Here is an 18,117-nt window from a genome sequence, read left to right on the forward strand (position 1 = left end):
CCTCATGCGACAAGTTGACTCACTGGTAAAGAGTCTGATGCTGGGAGCGATTGGGGGTGGGAGGAGACGGGGACGACAGAGATGGCTGGATGGCATCACCGACTCGATGGACATGAGTTTGAGTGAACTCCGGGAGTTGGTGATGGACAGGGAGGCCTGGTGTGCTGTGATTCATGGGGTCGCAAAGAGTTGGACATGACTGAGCGACTGAACTGAACTGAAGTGATACCAGTTAGAAGCTCAGATGTATAGAAAGGAATAAAATGCCCTAGAACTAGTAGAAAAATATTTAAAATATTAGACACTGTCACCCTTGCCTTTATACCTTTGAAAGTCAATTGATTAAATAAAAAAGTATAAAATTTTACTTTGGAGCTCATCAAATATAAATATATAACCACAATAACACAAAGGCTATGGTGAGTATAAATGGAATTATATTGCTGTACATTTATTATTTTTTAAATGAGAAATGATATGATTTTAATCTACTAAAGTGTGATAAGTTAATAATGCACATTACTATCCTAGACTAACCACAGACAAACAAACAAACAAAAACCAAATAAATACAAATAAGAAGTTTAAAGGGAAATAAAATCAAACACACAAAAATTCAACTAACCCAGAGGAAGGCCAGAAATGAAGGAACAGAGGGAAAAATGAGATACACAGAAATCAAATAGTAATTTACAGACCTAAATATGACTATTCAACTCACTAGGAAAACATAATATTTAAAAATGTGGTGCACTTAATAATAGAGCTTCCAAAAAGGCAGCAAAAACTGCAGGAACAGGGATAAAGTAATGGGGAAATTTAAAACAATTCTCAGAATTTCAAGAACAAGGAGAAAAATATAAGTAACAGGAACTTTACCTTATTTAGATCCAAAAATGAAAGGATCAGTTCCTAAGTGATCAGAATCTTATTTATTTCTTGAACTTGTGTTTTAAAAGAACACAATGATATGAATTGTGTTTGGAAAAGGCATTGTGACTTCATCATGTACCAAACAGTGATAATATGTTTGAAGTATAACTTTGGTAAAGGTAAATCCTTACTCTAAATATTTTTTCTATTATAGGACATATTTTGAAATTTAGGTTTGTATTGTCATCAATTTTTCTTTCCACAAAGATCACAAGACTTGCATTCAATAACACCACCTAAGGCCTTGCCTTACACTCATTTTAAATGAAATTAACTTCCAAGGGTTATAGTCAACTTTAGATATGTGATAAACAAACAAATGCTTACCTTAAACACTAGTTCTCCTACCAAGCCATTCCATGTTCCATCTTCTTGTGGGCTTCCATACTTGTGATCCGGTGCAACGTAAATTTCATAGTTAAAACCCAGGTAGTTGGATAAGGCATCCAGAACATCAATGGAGAAGCCTTGGTATTTTTTCGGCTTACCCAGGACATTTTCAGACACCATTACAAAAGGTTCTTCCTACATGGAATTAAAAGAAATCGTTGGTGTCAATCTATACTGCTCCTTTAAAGCAGAGATTAATTCATCAAAGAATCCAGCTTACAGTTTAAAATTAATTTTGTACTGTGAGAGAAGAACTTTGAATAAAACTTATGTGTTATCATTTTCATCAAACTGTTTAATCACCCAGTTTCTTGTCATTTCTCATTTAATTATTACCATATCAAAAAATTAGATGCAAGTGATTACAAAACTTCAGGAACCATCAATTCATTTCTCTTGCCATTTCAGGATGAACCTAAGATTCATCAAAAATATAATCATATTTAGGAAATCATGAATTTATTGTTTCTATCCTTGGGTAGTTATTGTCCATATTTGTCAAAATACATAAATATTTTAAGAGATTTAATAGACACAAACTGTTTTGAAAAGATACAAAAATTCTAAGAACTTACAGTTTAGCTAAAATTTATAATATCACATTTACTGGGGGTTATTTGCTAAGTAATTTTGAAACTTGGATATAAACACATTTCATTGCAAAAGCAGTTTCTCCATTACTGTTATGAGAAATTCACTTACCTTTTTGGTAATCTGTGTAATTTAGTAAATTTGGCAAATTGGTTTCCATTTCAACCTTTTTCTTTTTACATTGCTGTGCTGTTACAGTTAACAAATGGTCCCCTTTCACTTTTTAGAGCACCTAGTGTTACGAGCACTAAATTGGTCTGACACATGCTGGCAGACTACAGAAAATTAGATAATCTATTTATTAATTTCCTAAACTTGCTCAGAAAACTTTCAGCAACAGTAATATTTACAGATAACCATCCACAGTGTATATATCTACCTAGTCCTGTGGGCAGGTTATCATCTATCCTCTGTCTAAACCAGAATACCTAAGGATTGTGACCTTAAGGACTCATAAAATAGCCTTCATTGAGTTGTAAAATAATACTTGCCTTTTGGCTCTTACTCAAAGACACTAAGTCAGTGCCTTACAAAATCAGCTGCATCTATGATAGGAATATTGTTCACAATAACATTCTGCTGCTAAGCTGCTAAGTCACTTCAGTCGTGTCCGACTCTGTGCGACCCCACAGACGGAAGCCCACCAGACTCCCCCGTCCCTGGGATTCTCCAGGCAAGAACACTGGAGTGGGCTGCCATTTCCTTCTCCAATGTGTGAAAGTGAAAAGTGAAAGTGAAAAGTGAAAGTGAAGTCGCTCAGTCGTGTCCGACCCCTAGCGACCCCACGGACTGCAGCCTACCAGGCTCCTCCATCCATGGGATTTTCCAGGCAAGAGTACTGGAGTGGCTTGCCATTGCCTTCTCAAAATCAGCTGCATCTATGATAGGAATATTGTTCACAATAACATTCAGTTCTCCATAAATATTACCATGAGATAAGCTTTTATATTGTCCAGAGGCAAGAGAGCTTAATTTTGCTTCAGTAATGCCTTTTTTAAAATAATGAAAATAAAGTAAATAATTATTTAGATGTCCTATTTCACTTTAGATACCCAGGAGACCACGATGCTCATCTATAACTGTGTTGACATTATGGTATTTGCAATTTTCAAAAAATCTTGATTTTCCAAATTGCTGATACTTTTTAATTTAAAAAATGGTCTTGTTTAACTGTTTCTAGCTTATCTCAGAGCAAAATAAATCAGTAAATGAACAGTTAGATGAAGGAGATGACTGCTATTTGTTCCCCAGTAGTGGGAACATTAATTGTTCTTCATTAATTATACATATATATTTTCAAATTAGCCGTTGAGAGTATAGACAATCCACAATCTCCCTTTAGGCAAAGTGAGACCATGTGACCAGTTCTGAAAAGTGTGATGTAACCAGGGTGCTTTGTGCAACTGTTTTTGTGTCCTTTCTACTTCTTCCAGCTGGAATGAACACATAACAGCTGGAAGTTCTGGTAACTATCTTAGGTCACACATAATAGAGAAATAATACAGAAGTGTATGTCCTTGACATTTGAAATGCTATAGAAGACACGCTGATTCTCTACTGTGCTAAAATGTAAAAAAAAAAAAAGAAGAAATAAAAGAAAGAAAACCTCAATTTCTTACTGTTGTTAAGCTCAAGATATTTTTTTCAATTATACCAGTATTTGACGCTAATGAACGGATAGATTGATATACATCAATAGGTTTGAAACTTTGAGAATGAATGAAAATTTTTAACAATTCTGACTTGTTTAATCTAAATGATATCAACTAAATAAAAAGTAAAAATTCAGCAAATCCTTTAATACTATGCATAAAATACAGAACATTTTCTTGATTCCAAATTAAAACTTCCAACTAATATAGCAGAGTTTATCACTGTTCATTTGGTTGTTTGGACAAAACACAGACCTAGTTAATGATGATGCATTGCACAATGCATCTGTGACCTGAAGTCACCAAGTTGTTCAGAATAGGTCAAAGAAATTCCAAAATAAAGATCATATTTAGAGAGCACGAAAATAAGATCAGGAAATTCTAGAATTAATTGGGCACTGATTATTTATATTATGCTGTGCATGCTGGCAACAGAGAGCATGTACTTATTTCTTTATACACATCTCAATCATTGCTATATTTTGAACAACTGTTCATCGACAAACTAATGGAAAGATGCTTCATAAAAGATCTTATTGGTCCTCTACTAATAATTTTGACCATATATATTCTTTATTTATCCATGGACTTAAACTCTAACAAATCTCTTAGGTTCAGCAGCAATTTAATCATCAGGAAACGGAAAACCAGTCTTTAAGGTGACATTTGGAAAATTAAGAGGATTAATTATAATGTAAAGCTAACTGCTCTCCGTGGCAAAAATAATACCCCAATGTATGCTTTCATATGAAATAGTGATTCTTTCCAATTTTATTAACATATCTTTAGAAAAATTGTTTAATATGCTAAGTCGTGTCATATTTGCTTAGTATGCTGAATTTATCCCGAGAAAATATTTTTAATTGCAACTTTATAAGTAATCCCTAGGCAAATGGATCCCTTTCAGAAGTTTGTTGTCAAAATCTGTTCCTAGCAACATCAGCTACAAATGAGTAAAGATATAGAATAAAAATGATTATTCTAAGGGTTTTTTTAAAGAGAGCTGATGAATTATTAATGAACACACTTTTAAATTTTACATCCTAATAAACTTTATTACATTTGATCACTGTCCTCTAGATCAATGTTCTTACGCTTTGTTTTTAAGCTCTATTACACATTTGGATTGCTATGCATAAATCCTACCTCAGACCAGTTGTGCTTTATGAGGACAATCAGCCAATATAGTGGACAAGTAAACATAGCAACAGAAATTCAACTGAAACTCTGGGACTGATAATAGAAAAGATACTTGCTCCTTCTCTGTGGCAACACTGAGCTTGGTTTAATCACTTTTATCTATGTACCTGTTTCCAAAATTTATTCTTTCATTGACTCATCCATTTAACATGCATTAAGCAGTTATTGAATCAAATTACTACACTCAATATAGTAAGAGATATTGGTAAAAAGTCATGGACACCATCTTCAAAACAATTGCAACCTAGTATTGGAAAAGCTATGTACTCAAAAAACATAAAGCAAAACTTGAGTATCACATACCATGACTGGCACGAACAGAAGACCAGAGCAATACAAACGAAATTGTAAAAATAATGGAAATAGGGAGTTGCATAGTGGTCCAGTGGGTAAGGCTCCACACTCCCAATGCAGGGGGCTAAGGCTGGATCCCTGGTCAGGAAACTAGATTCCTCATGCCACAACTAAAGGTCTAAGATTCCATTTGCCACAACTAAGACTTGGCCTTGCCAAATAGATATTAACAAAAATGGAAAATCACTATGCTGGGGGTTATAGGCATGCACTATTTTAACAGATAAGAAAAATTAGAAACAAAAGTTTCAACTCAAAATCACACAATAAGTTACAGAAGACAAAGGTATTGTCATAGCTCATCATACTTCATCTCTTTGGATCTCAAATTTTTCAATGAATAGATTAAACTATAAGATACCATAACTTGTTTCATATTTTAAAACAAGTTGGTGTGAGACTGACAGACTCCAGATTCCTGACAGAAAAAAAAAATCCTTTGGGAAGAAACTATTTTCATTTTAGGTCTTACATTGTCCCTTCAAACAATTGGTTGAATATTCTGTCCAAAGCAAAAGTTAAAGGTATTACGTAAAGTGTTAGTCACTCAGTCGTTTCTGGCTTCTGTGAGCCCATGGACTGAGGCTTGCTAGGCTGCTCTGTCCATGGAATTCTCCAGGCAAGAAAACTGGAGGGGGTTGCCCATTCCCTTCTCCAATCATGTAAAAGGAAATTCTATTTTATATATAGAAGCAGCAGAAATAATATATAACACAAACAGATATTTTCAAGAAGTTAAATGCTGAAATTTTCAAATGCATATTATAAAAATTGTGTTTACTATTTATAAGGAAATAGGAGAAAACTCTTTTGGCAGGAAATATAAAACTAAAGTAAGTGTCATTGTTAAAATTAAAAAGAACTAAACAGAAATTTAAGAGTTAGAAAAGACAATGACCAAAGTCAGTAACTAAATGACTGAGTTTATCAGCATAATTGGAAACAGATGAATAGAGACTTAGTGACCTGCTACAGATTAGAATTAATATCCAGGGTACAAAGTGATAAACACACAGAAAATCAAAAAATAAGGGAGGGGTAAGAAATTAAAAGTTATGACCAACCTAGATAGTATATTAAAAAGCAGAGACATTACTTTGCCAACAAAGGTCTGTCTAGTCAAGGCTATGGTTTTTCCAGTGGTCATGTATGGATGTGAGAGTTGGACTGTGAAGAAAGCTGATCGCCAAAGAATTGATGCTTTTGAACTGTGGTGTTGGAGAAGACTCTTGAGAGTCCCTTGGACTGCAAGGAGATCCAACCAGTCCATTCTAATGGAGATCAGTCCTGGGTGTTCATTGGAAGGACTTATGCTAAAGCTGAAACTGCAATACTTTGGCCACCTCATGCGACGAGTTGACTCACTGGAGAAGACTCTGATGCTGGGAGGGATTGGGGGCAGGAGGAGAAGGGGACGACAGAGAATGAGATGGCTGAATGGCATCACCGACTCGATGGGCATGAGTTTGAGTGAACTCTGGGAGTTGCTGATGGACAGAGAGGCCTGGCGTGCTGTGATTCATGGGGTCGCAAAGAGTCAGACACGACTGAGCGACTGAATTGAACTGAAGAGATGAGAAGCAGAAAGAAATATGACGATATTAGTATGATAATCCCAAACAGTGTTAAGGATATGAAGAAATAGGAGTTAATATGACTTTTGATGATGTTTAAGTTGGTGCAACCACTTTGAAAAACATTTTGACATATGTAATAGAGACTGAAAATACTTATATGCAAGTTAATTATGCCTGATTTTGAGTGCTACATTAAAAAATTGCCTAGTATGAAGATATGGACAGCTTTGTCCTAGAAATTTCACTCTGAATATGAACACTACAGAATACTGGGCACTAAACTATATCCCCAAGAATGTTTATAGGAGTATTGTCTATAGTAGCCCAAATCTAGAAGTAATCTCAGACCATGAACACCTTATTGGCAAATTCAGACTTAATATGAAAGTGTAGGGAAAACCACTAGACCATTCAGGTATGACCTAAATCAAACCCCTCACAATTATACAGTGGAAGTGACAGATTCAAGCGACTAGATCTGATAGACAGAGTACCTGAAGAACAATGGATGGAGGTTTGTGACATAGTACAGGAAGCAGGGATCAAGAACATCCCAAGAAAAAGAAATGAAAAAAGGCAAAATGGTTGTCTGAGGAGGCCTTACTGTAAAAAGAAGAGAAGTGAAAGGCAAAGGAGAAAAGGAAAGACATATCCATTCGAATGCAGGGTTCCAAGAACAGCACGGAGAGATAAGAAAGCCTTCCTCAGTGATCAATGCAAAGAAATGGAGGAAAACTATAGAATGGGAAAGACTAGAGATCTCTTCAAGAAAATTAGAGGTGACAAAGGAAAATCTCATGCAAAGATGGGCACAATAAAGGAAAGCAATGGTATGGACCTAACAGAAGCAGAAGATATTAAAAACAGGTGGCAAGAATATACAGAAGAACTACAAAACAAGATCTTCATGACCCAGATAATCACAATAGTGTGATCACTCACCTAGAGCCAGATCCTGGAATGCCCAGTCAAGTGGGCCTTAGGAAGCATTACTACAAACAAAGCTAGCGGAGGTGATGGAATTCCAGTTGAGCTATTGAAAATCATAAAAGATGATGCTGTGAAAGAAAGTGCTTCACTCAATATGCCAACAAATTTGGAAAACTCAGCAGTGGCCACAGGACTGGAAAAGATCAGTTTTCATTCCAATCCCAAAGAAAAGCAATGCCAAATAATGCTCAAACTACCGCAGAATTGCACTCATCTCACGCGCTAGGAAAGTAATGCTGAAAATTCTCCAAGCCAGGCTTCAACAGTAAGTGAACTGTGAACTTCCAGATGTTCAAGCTGGATTTAGAAAAGGCAGAGGAACCAGAGATCAAATTGCCAAAATCCGATGAATTATCAGAAAAGCAAGAGAGTTCCAGAAAACATCTACATCTGCTTTATGCTTTTTGACTATGCCAAAGCCTTTGACTGTGTGGATCACAAGAAACTGTGGAAAATTCTTCAAGAGATGGAAATACCAGACCACCTGACCTGCCTCTTGAGAAATCTGTAGGTCAGGAAGCAACAGGTAGAACTGGATATGGAATAACATACTGGTTCTAAATTGGGAAAGGAGTACGTCAAGGCTGTATACTGTCACCCTGCTTATTTAACTTATGTGTAGAGTACATCATGAGAAATGCTGGGCTGGATGAAGCTCGAGTTGGAATCAAGATTGCCAGGAGAAATATCAATAAGCTCAGATATGCAGATGACACCACACTTATGACAGAAAGCGAAGAAGAACTAGAGCCTCTTGATCTAAGTGAACGAGGAGAGTGAAAAAGCTGGCTTAAAACTCAACATTCAGAAAACTAAGATCATGGCATCCAGTCCCATCACTTCATGGCAAATAGATGGGGAAACAGTGGAAACAGTGGCTGACTTTATTTTTTGGCCCCAACATAACAGCAGATGGTGATTGCAGCCATGAAATTAAAAGACTCTTACTCCTTGGAAGGAAAGTTATGACCAACCTAGACAGCATATTAAAAAGCTGAGACATTACTTTGTCAACAAAGTTCCGTCAGGTCAAAGCTATAGTTCTGTAGTAGTGAAGTGTGGATGTGAGAGTTGGACTGTGAAGAAAGCTGATCGCCGAAGAATTGATGCTTTTGAATTGTGGTGTTGGAGAAGACTCTTGAGAGTCCCTTGTACTGCAAGGAGATCCAACCAGTTAATACTAAAGAAAATCAGTCCTGAATATTCATTGGAAGGGTTGATGCTGAAGCTGAAACTCCAATACTTTGGCCACCTGTTGTGAAGAACTGATTCATTGGAAAAGACCCTGACGCTGGGAAAGATTGAGGAGAAGGGGATGATTGGGTGACATCACCAACTCAATGGACATGAGTTTGAGTAAACTCTGGGAGTTGTTGATGGACAGGGAGGCCTGGTGTGCTGTATTCCATGGGGTTGCTAAGTGTCTGACATGACTGAGTAACTGAACTGAACTGAGAAATAATTTAAAAATCCAAACGTACATCAACATGGAAAAGTGTATACATTGTGGTATATTAATACAATGTAGTATTAAACAGCTTAAAACTGAAGAAATTAGAGCGATACCCAATAACACGAATGGACCTTTACAAGAATCATGAGTGGAAAAAAGTCATATTTCAAATAACAGCTTGGCTCCATTTTTGTAACATTCAAAAACCTGGTGAAATACTTATGTGTTTAAGGAGTCACACCTTAAATAGGTGGAGACACTATAAAGAAAATCAAGGAAGGAACCAGCTTTGGCTGCCCTGGGATGCTGGAGAGGGTGTGATTAAAAAGATGCACAAGGATAGCTGCCTCTTGTAGGTAATAACAATATTATATCTTTTGTTCTGCGCAGTGGTTATCTGGATATTACTTTACTATGCATTAATTAATGGTTTAATTTTTTTTTTGGTGTATGGGTGTTATCTTGCAATATAAAGAAAGATAAAGTACATTAAGTGAGAGAAGATAATGGAGGATGTTGAAGCCATATTAAGGTTACTGTCTTTTATCTGTCAGGGAAACAGAACATTGTGGAAGGGAAACAGCATAATCAGAAAGTAACTTTGAGAGAAGAGTGTAGAATGGATTGTAACAGAGTAGGGAATGAGGGTCCTTTGTAACCATACAGATGACAGGGGATTATGGCCCATGCCTGTTAAACATAGATTTGAAAGTTTTATACAGGTGGGTTGGAATCTTCTATTACAGGGACAGAAAAAGGAAAAAAAGAAATTATAAAACCTTGCCTTTAAAATTCATTTCCCAGCAATTAGTTTCAAAGAGTATTAATCGGACTAAGTCTAAATTGGTAAAAATGTGTCTGCCTATTAAATGAAAACAAATGCAGACTTTGATTTGCTGATCATTTGGATGAAAGAATCTCTAAACACAATCCTTAGCAACTGGAACAAATGACGCTTCCACCGAATGCCTGTAGTTTATCAATCTTAAAGTGTTAGCATGAGGATCCATACACTTGCTTATAGAAAAATGGGTTTCTGTCGTTGATAATTTTCATATTAGCAAGGATTTATTCACATCACTTGTCAGGTTATTAGATAATTACTTCATAATTCTGAACTTGTATTCAATCACTTAAAAAATCTCATGCTAATTGCTTAGTTGATTTACAACAATGTTTGCAACTTGCAGACTTAGTTGTTAAATACCCATATTTTAATAGCTATGCAATACTGTTTGCTAGTGATAGAGTTTGGAAAAAGCATCTGACATTTTTGATAGGTGCAAGTGACAAGCTGTACTGTGAAGGCTTTACTGAGAGCTTTATAGAAGTTAAAATACGCATGACTTCACAGAATGCCGGGATGGTCAAAACTTAGAATGAGTCACTGGAAATTCCTTACCATTCTGCTCACATATGCAGCTCAAAGACATTAACTAGAGAATGAGAATATTTCTTAATGACCTGTTTAAAAACTTCTCCCCATAAACGATGCTCCTGGCTGAAGCAAACAAAAACTGTCTTCATGCACAGTGTGAGCTTATATTTTGCTTAGGGATGACACATTCCATTGTGATATATGCAGAACTAATGACTATCATTCTTCTTGGAAAAACCTCATTATTTTTATAGACCATATACAAAATATTAGAAACTACTATATGTTTAGAAAGGCAAAAGGTATGGAGTTGGTTATTAAAAAGATATTGAAACACCGGAACAGGAAAACAAAAATAAAAAACATCAGAAGAGGAATAAACAATCTAGGTGTTGTAAAAACAAAAACATCTGAGTTGCATGGAGAGAAGAAAACCGGGTCACAGGGATATGCAACGAAAACATTTTTCAAAGGGCTTACACAGAAGGATTTTATGCAGGAACAAAGATTTAGAAAATATTACACTAATAGAATTTTTGCTTAAACATATTTATCAGACAATATATTCTTTGCTTAAACATATTTATCAGACAAGATTCAAATTATAAATAATATCAGCATATAAAAGTATTTACTCACTCTAACTTCCTAAAACCATACCTTACATATTATTTCTGACTCCTATTTTGGAAGCAATTATATAAGTGAAAAAGATATTTTACATTGAACACAAAGCTATTGGTATGCAAGGTAATTCATTTTCACAATAACATGTTTGATTTTACACATTCCTTTCAAATCATGAAATGGCTATATTTTAGTTACTTAATGGAGGGTGGCAAAACCAAAAAATATGTTTCTTTTGTTTCTATGAGAATCATGCTATAACTGGAAATACAAGGTTATCAAGGACAATGGGTGATCACAACAATCCTGAGTACATTAGTTTTCATTTGTTGGTTTTCCCTCATAGGCATTTGCAAATACATTTTAGGAGGGTTAGATTTTATAGACCACAAGATTACCATATATAAACTTAGAAATATTAGACTTTTGGTTTGCTTTCTGAATATAAGTGCTGGATTATACTTACTTTTTGTTTGGTCTTGTCTTCATTATTTTGCTAAAATTCAACACTCACATAAACCTTACAAGGGCACAGACACATACAAGAGTCAATTCTATTCAATAAATATTGTCAAAAGTTTACTAGTACAGAATACTTTGTAAGTGCAGTCATGTCAAATAAAACTATCAAAAGTATGCTTTGAGATATAGAATATTGCAGCTGCAAAAAGTAATTGGCTTCACCAAATGTCAGAATTCTACAAAATTTTAACTCAAGACCCTGGTAACATCTGACTTCAAAATGATGATAATGTTTACAAACACTTTGGTTGATACAGTCATAGTCCGATAAAAATACTGTCAATAACAGTACTGTTAGTACTGTCAGCAGAGCTTTATGATAAGACAGTCTATGTCAGGACATAAGGATGTTTAAAATAAATATAAAATAAAGCTAATTAAATATGAGAATACAATAAAAAGTTAAACTTGAAAAGCTTAAGGTTAGTGGTATACTATCCAAAATAATATTATTACAGAAAAACCGCAGAAATTCATATATCTATTGTCATTCAAGAGTGTTCATGTTTGGCAATGCTATGCTAAGAACACAAAAATGAACACAGCAAACAATAGACAGACCTCTCTATCCTGCTAGACCTGCATGCTAATGGGAGTGACAGACAATACACAAAATAAGTACTGCTTATGTTATATCCAGTGATGATAAGAACTGTGGGGAGAAATTTAAATAAATATTGAGGACAAAGAGCATGTGAGAAAGTGTTGTACCTTCAAAGAAGAGCCTCTTTAGAAAAACCTTTCAGACTGAAAAGAGAGTAAGTGTAAATGTGTCAGCAGAAATCTCTCTGACATGACAGAGATAGAAGGGACACTGGTGTGATAGGAACTGTGGAAGCTAGGGTCAGATAGGAAATATCTAAGAGATAACAGGTGTATGTCCAGTGGTGCTTCAATAGTACTTTTAAGCCCCTGTGACGACTTTAGCTGTTACTTTGACTGAGATGGGCAGCCTATTGGGCTCTGAACAGAGCGGGTGTGTGATCTGCTATGTTTTAATAGTTTTCAAGACAGTTGACAGTTGCTATTGACAGAAAGCTAGAAGGGCCAAGGACAGAAGCTAAGAGAGTAGTTAGGAATCCTTTGCAATAAGCCAGTGAGTTAGGCAGTAAGCTGAATTTGATGTGAAGTAATTGGATTCTGGGTAATTTTTGAAGGTAGAGCTGATGGGATTCACTAATACAGCAGATGTGCAGTTATTAGTACTTAGTGAGAATTGATAGGACGCTATGCCATACTTCTGGAAATTCTAAGTGGAGACCTCAGCCTTTAGAAGTGTATGGACTCCTGAGATTCTCCCTGAATGTTTTTCATTTGGCATATGCCACATAATTTTATTAGAGGGATTAAAACTTTTAATCAATAGACCAAAGTCCTTAGGTCGAGTGTTCAATACAGAATCAAAGGTAATATTTTGAACAAACCTACTGCATTGAATGCAAAATTAATACACATTCAAATTTAATAGAAAGAAAATGTGCACTTTCTTTTTATCCTGCATATTTGTGATTCACATAATCAGTTAAAAGAGAAATAATATTTAGCAGAAGAAATAACAATCATTAAAATCATCATAATCTTTAAAGCTTGAATTTTAAAAGGAGAAAGTTCAATACCAAACATTAAGGCTGAATGATTTATTTTTGTTCTCTGAATACACCTTTGAGAAATAGAAATTTCAAAAAAAGATGAGTTATTTATAGCTCGTTGGATTGACAAAGAAGAAAAAGAATGTTAATTTTTAATCATATAAGGAAGCAGACTTTCTTATACACTACTTATGTGAGTTAAAATTGGTACAGCCTTTAAGCAACAAATTCATGATAGGAAAGTAAACATTTGGAAATTTTTTTGTTATTTCTTTTGGTAACTTTACAACTAAGAAGGTAATAATAAATGAACATAGGTATGTAGCTAAAATAATGTTAATTGCAACTTCTCTAGTGAGAACTTGAGAACAAACTAAATGTCCAACAATTAGGGATTGCTTTTTTAAAAATCTCTATAATAGACTGAGACGCAGCACATTCAGCTGTCCTCTCCTGTGTCTCAGTGCCCTGTTAGTTATTTGCTCACAATCAGGCCACAGAAGGGTTTATTTTAAAAACTAAGAACATTTTAAAGGTTGGAGTAGTTTGTTTTTGTTTGTCTTAAAGATTCAAAATATTACTGTAAAAACATTACTTTCATTTGCATTCCAACATATTTCAGTAAATGGGACATGAAAATGTTGAATTTTAGTTGGCATTCTGGGAATTATGTACAACCCTGAACAAATTAATGGAAGTTTGAGGCAACTGTAAAGATCATTCATCAAGCAGATGAAAAAAAAAATATTGATTGCATCTGTTGTATAAAGGATACTTGTTTACATTAAAGATAGTCATATATATTTTGCTTAATGGAAAGAAAATGTACAAAACTATTCATGAGTATGTGTGTGGGTGTCTTCATCAGTTCGGACTGCTGTAACGAATTACTATAGACTGGGTGGCTTAAACATCGAACACTTATCTCTCACAGTTGTGAAGCCTGGAAAGTCCAAGATAAATGTGCCAATAGATCCAGGGTTTGATAAGAGTTGCTTCGTCTGTCTCACAGGGCAGAGAACAGAGAGATCATCTTTCTCATGTCTCATGTCTCATCTTGTGAGGGCACTAATCTGATTCATGAAGGCTCCACTCATGAGATTGCATGTGCACATGTAAATAAACCTTGCCTTTCTCCTGTTGTCATTTAATTCACAGGCCTCCAAACATATAAACCTAAGAAGGTAGAAGAAAAGTTTTCCTCCTAACAGTACCAAATCTTTTTCATGAAAGAAGATAGTCTTTCCCTTAAAATCCATCTGGAGATAACAAGGTACATAATAATTTTGGTAATCCCACTCTATACCCTTTGCTGAAACTGCACTCACTATTTCTGCCACTGACCTGCCTGATCTAAGGTTTTAAGAATAAGGTGACAGGTTTTCTATTTCCAGTGAGCTGAATGCTTTCTGAAGGACGTACTTTTTTAATTTTGATTTTATTATGAACCACAGGGGGAAACTTAAAGAAAAGATTTCCTGCACAGAGGGCAGAAACAGAAGAGTAGAAAACAGAAATGTGCTGATATTTAAAAGCAAAAAACAAATCTGTGGGGAGTTACAGAATGTAGAGAAGTCTCAGTTTAAAGTGGTAAAGACCATAGTCTATGTTTCAAAAATTAGTAAAGGTATAAATGATTACTGAAGTATTATTTAAATTAATACAAAGCATATAAAAATAGATTCTGTGCTAGCTTATCAGGTCTGTAGATATGGACTAAAGTACTGAATTAATTATGGGGACCATATTAAGGAATTAGAGGAATATACCCATAATTTGGGCTTCCCAGATAGCTCAGTTAGTAAAGAATCTGCCTGCACTGCAGGAGACCCTGGTTCGATTCCTGGGTCAGGAAGATCCACTGGAGAAGGGATAGGCTACCCACTCCAGTATTCTTGGGCTTCCCTTGTGGCTCAACTGGTAAAGAATTTGCCTGCAATGTGGGAGAACTGGGTTCAACACCTGGTTTGGGAAGATCCCCTGGAGAAGAGAAAGGCTACCCACTCCAGTATTCTGGCCTGGAGAATTCCATGAACTATATAGTCCTTGGGTTTGCAAAGAGTTGAACACAACTGAGCTACTTTTACTTCACCCATAATTTAAGGAAAAATGTAAAGATGTATGCAACTTTTTTCCCATCATTATTTTTTATTGAATAATAGAATGGAATGTTTAGTGTAAAACTAGTCATAATTTTACCCCCATGACATACTTCATTGGATAGAGATAGGGCTGGTAAAGAATCTGCCTGCAATGTGGGAGACCTGGGTTTGATCCATGGGTTAGGAAGATCCCCTGGAGAAGGGAAAGGCTACCCACTCCAGCATTCTAGCCTGGAGCATTCCATGGACTGTATAGTCCATGGGGTTGCAAAGAGTTGGACACGACTGAGCGACTTTCACTTACTCACTCAATGTCACTTAGAGTGACAAAACATTGAGCACTGATCCTTCTATTTTTACATTCCTCAGCAGATTCTCCAGAAGTAATCACAAATGTAACATTGCATCTATAGAAAATCATCTTCGTTTTGGGGCTGAAGACCAAAGGTCATTCTTAAATTTTGAAAGGACTCATTAAACAAAGGTAAGAGATATTTTTCAAAGTCTTTGTTCTTGATGAGTGATCACTTTTTTATTCTCCTGGACTTCTAAAAAATTAAAAGACTTTGCTTTCTAATGCTAATCAGTTGCTTCTTTATTCCCCAGTAGACTTCAGACCATTCAGCCTCAATACTTTATTTTCTTGAGCTCTTTATTGACCATGGTCTTAGAGATTATATTTGGCTCAGAACAACACAACAGCTTGTTATTTTTAATGGAACTGCAGAGTACATTAGTCTACATAAGAATCAATGGGAAAAATTAGTTTGAACATTTCATTTTCCCAGTTCATGCCACTGGTGATGGTTAAAAATAAAAAAGAGAAAAGGAAAAAAGAAACACCCTCAAACCTACCCCCCAAAATCTAAAATATGTAAAGTGCATATCCTCATGCTAACTCCCATCACATAGAGAACCTGAAATCCTTTGCTCAAAATTTTAAAACATCCAAGAACCATAAATTCGCTTTTCAGCATGATGGCTTTTCTGTTTCCAGGTTAAAATAATTAGTACACAGTTTACATGGAGATGCTGTGAAGAGGTACCTTAAAATCCAAACCTCTTTGTGTTTCGTCTGATCATTAAAAAACCCAAGGGGTGTATTCTGGAAGAGTATGCATTTGCCTTCCTTTCCTTGACCAACTTTTCCATTTCTGGGGCCTCCATGCAATATGGTGGTTCTCTCCTTGACTGCCTCCCACCTCCCAGAGGGAGTTGACTTTTAATAGCTGTTTGTGTTCTAGAAGCTGACAGATGAGTAAACTATTCCCATGTCGGGTACTTTTTGGAGGTAAATTTTCTCATTTTAGACTACCCTAGAGTCCTGTTTAATGCAATGGATAGTGACTTGATGAATGGTCCCCCATTGGTCAAAACCTGTTACTGTGCTTTTGAAAAACTCCAAATCATGCCGGAGGCCTATCTTCTTCATTGGTAAGGCTGCCATATGAGGCCTTGGCTCTTGGAGAGGGACTGGGAAAGCAGACAAGGTTTTCTCAAAATGTATTTCCATTGTAAACTGAAATCTAATGATTACACTTTAATTCAGAACACTAGCTTTCCCTCCTAATTGGGAAGATTTATAAGATGTAAGATGTAAGAAAGGACAACTTCCTGTGACTTTTCTTTATTTTTTTTTGCATCTGTTTGCCTAGTATCAATTTAGGTCACTGTAAAACAGCAACAACATCAACATGCGATGGGAGCTTAGAAGCGGTAACTGAATATGCATCTTCCTAATGAGAGGCTGAACCTTTTGAGAGGTCAAGGCAACATTTGGAACACCGATATAGCAAGATGTGTGGGAGTATCCTACTTTATATATTTGTACACCTAAATATTTATTACTACATAATTAAAAGGTAAATACATGCTTCTCATATATCCTTTTCAACAAAGTCTTCGTTCAATAAGATCATTCCAGTAATAGAAAATTGTCTCAAAAGTCTCTAATATTTTAAACTGTGTCCAGCACAAATCTTCTTAGAAAGTGAATTATAAAAAAATGGTGAAATAAAAGTTTATCTTTTTAGTTAAAAAAAATTGGGAATTGATATGCTTTTTGTCATTCTTTGCCCAGCATTGAAGAATTTCTCTGTTTCTCGTATGACCTATTACTTAGCCAAGGCTCTAAAGGACCCCTAAGCAAATTTCTGCAAGTATTCTCCTCAGATAGTTCTCTCTTTTCCAACACGTTCCCCATGGCTGGTGGGAAGTCAGACAAACAAGAATTCAATGCTCATTTTTGCCCCAAATATAATTTGAAGTTATTTAACTAGCTCTATGTCTCAGCCATATCAACAAATTGCAAATACTAATCTTCAGGGCTCCATGGAGATTAAAATAACTGAGAATAGTAAGTGTGCCGTAAATGTTGGCTGGTAACACTTAATTCATTAATATACTCCTTTGTAACTCTAAAAAGTAAAACTATGTCAGAAGCATTTCTCTAGTTTTCATATTTTTACTTATACTTGTTTTTTAGGAATTATACATAGAACTGGTTTTGTGTTTTTTTGTGACTATGCCAAAGCTACTGCATTAGCAAAAAGTAACTTAAAACTTCAAGGTCACCTTAACATCTGGATTTCTTTTAGATACAGTGCTATATATAATTCTGAAAATAAAGCATAATATAGTTCATATGATGTTTGTTAAAATATTATAGAAGTTATGTAAATCATATACCTACTGTTTCTACATCTTTGAATTCTCAAATGACTATGTCAATACATTTCTAAACTTCTAGAGACAAATAG

The 18,117-nt window shown here is 35.4% G+C and overlaps 1 protein-coding gene across 3 annotated transcripts in view; it reads right to left on the reverse strand.

Annotated features, from left to right (window-relative positions):
• The window catches only part of GRID2 (glutamate ionotropic receptor delta type subunit 2), a 1,729,520-nt gene that overhangs the window by 421,336 nt on the left and 1,290,067 nt on the right, over positions 1-18,117 (reverse strand). For all 3 annotated transcript variants that reach the window (XM_088836035.1, XM_088836036.1, XM_055434840.2), the window contains one exon: positions 1,261-1,458. In XM_088836035.1, the coding sequence (XP_088692161.1) occupies positions 1,261-1,458 (198 nt within the window). The remainder of the gene's footprint in view (positions 1-1,260; positions 1,459-18,117) is intronic.

The sequence above is a fragment of the Moschus berezovskii genome, chromosome 5, assembly GCF_049115385.1.
Source record: "Moschus berezovskii isolate FMDL1 chromosome 5, NW_MosBer_1.0, whole genome shotgun sequence".
Classification (NCBI taxonomy): domain Eukaryota; kingdom Metazoa; phylum Chordata; class Mammalia; order Artiodactyla; family Moschidae; genus Moschus; species Moschus berezovskii.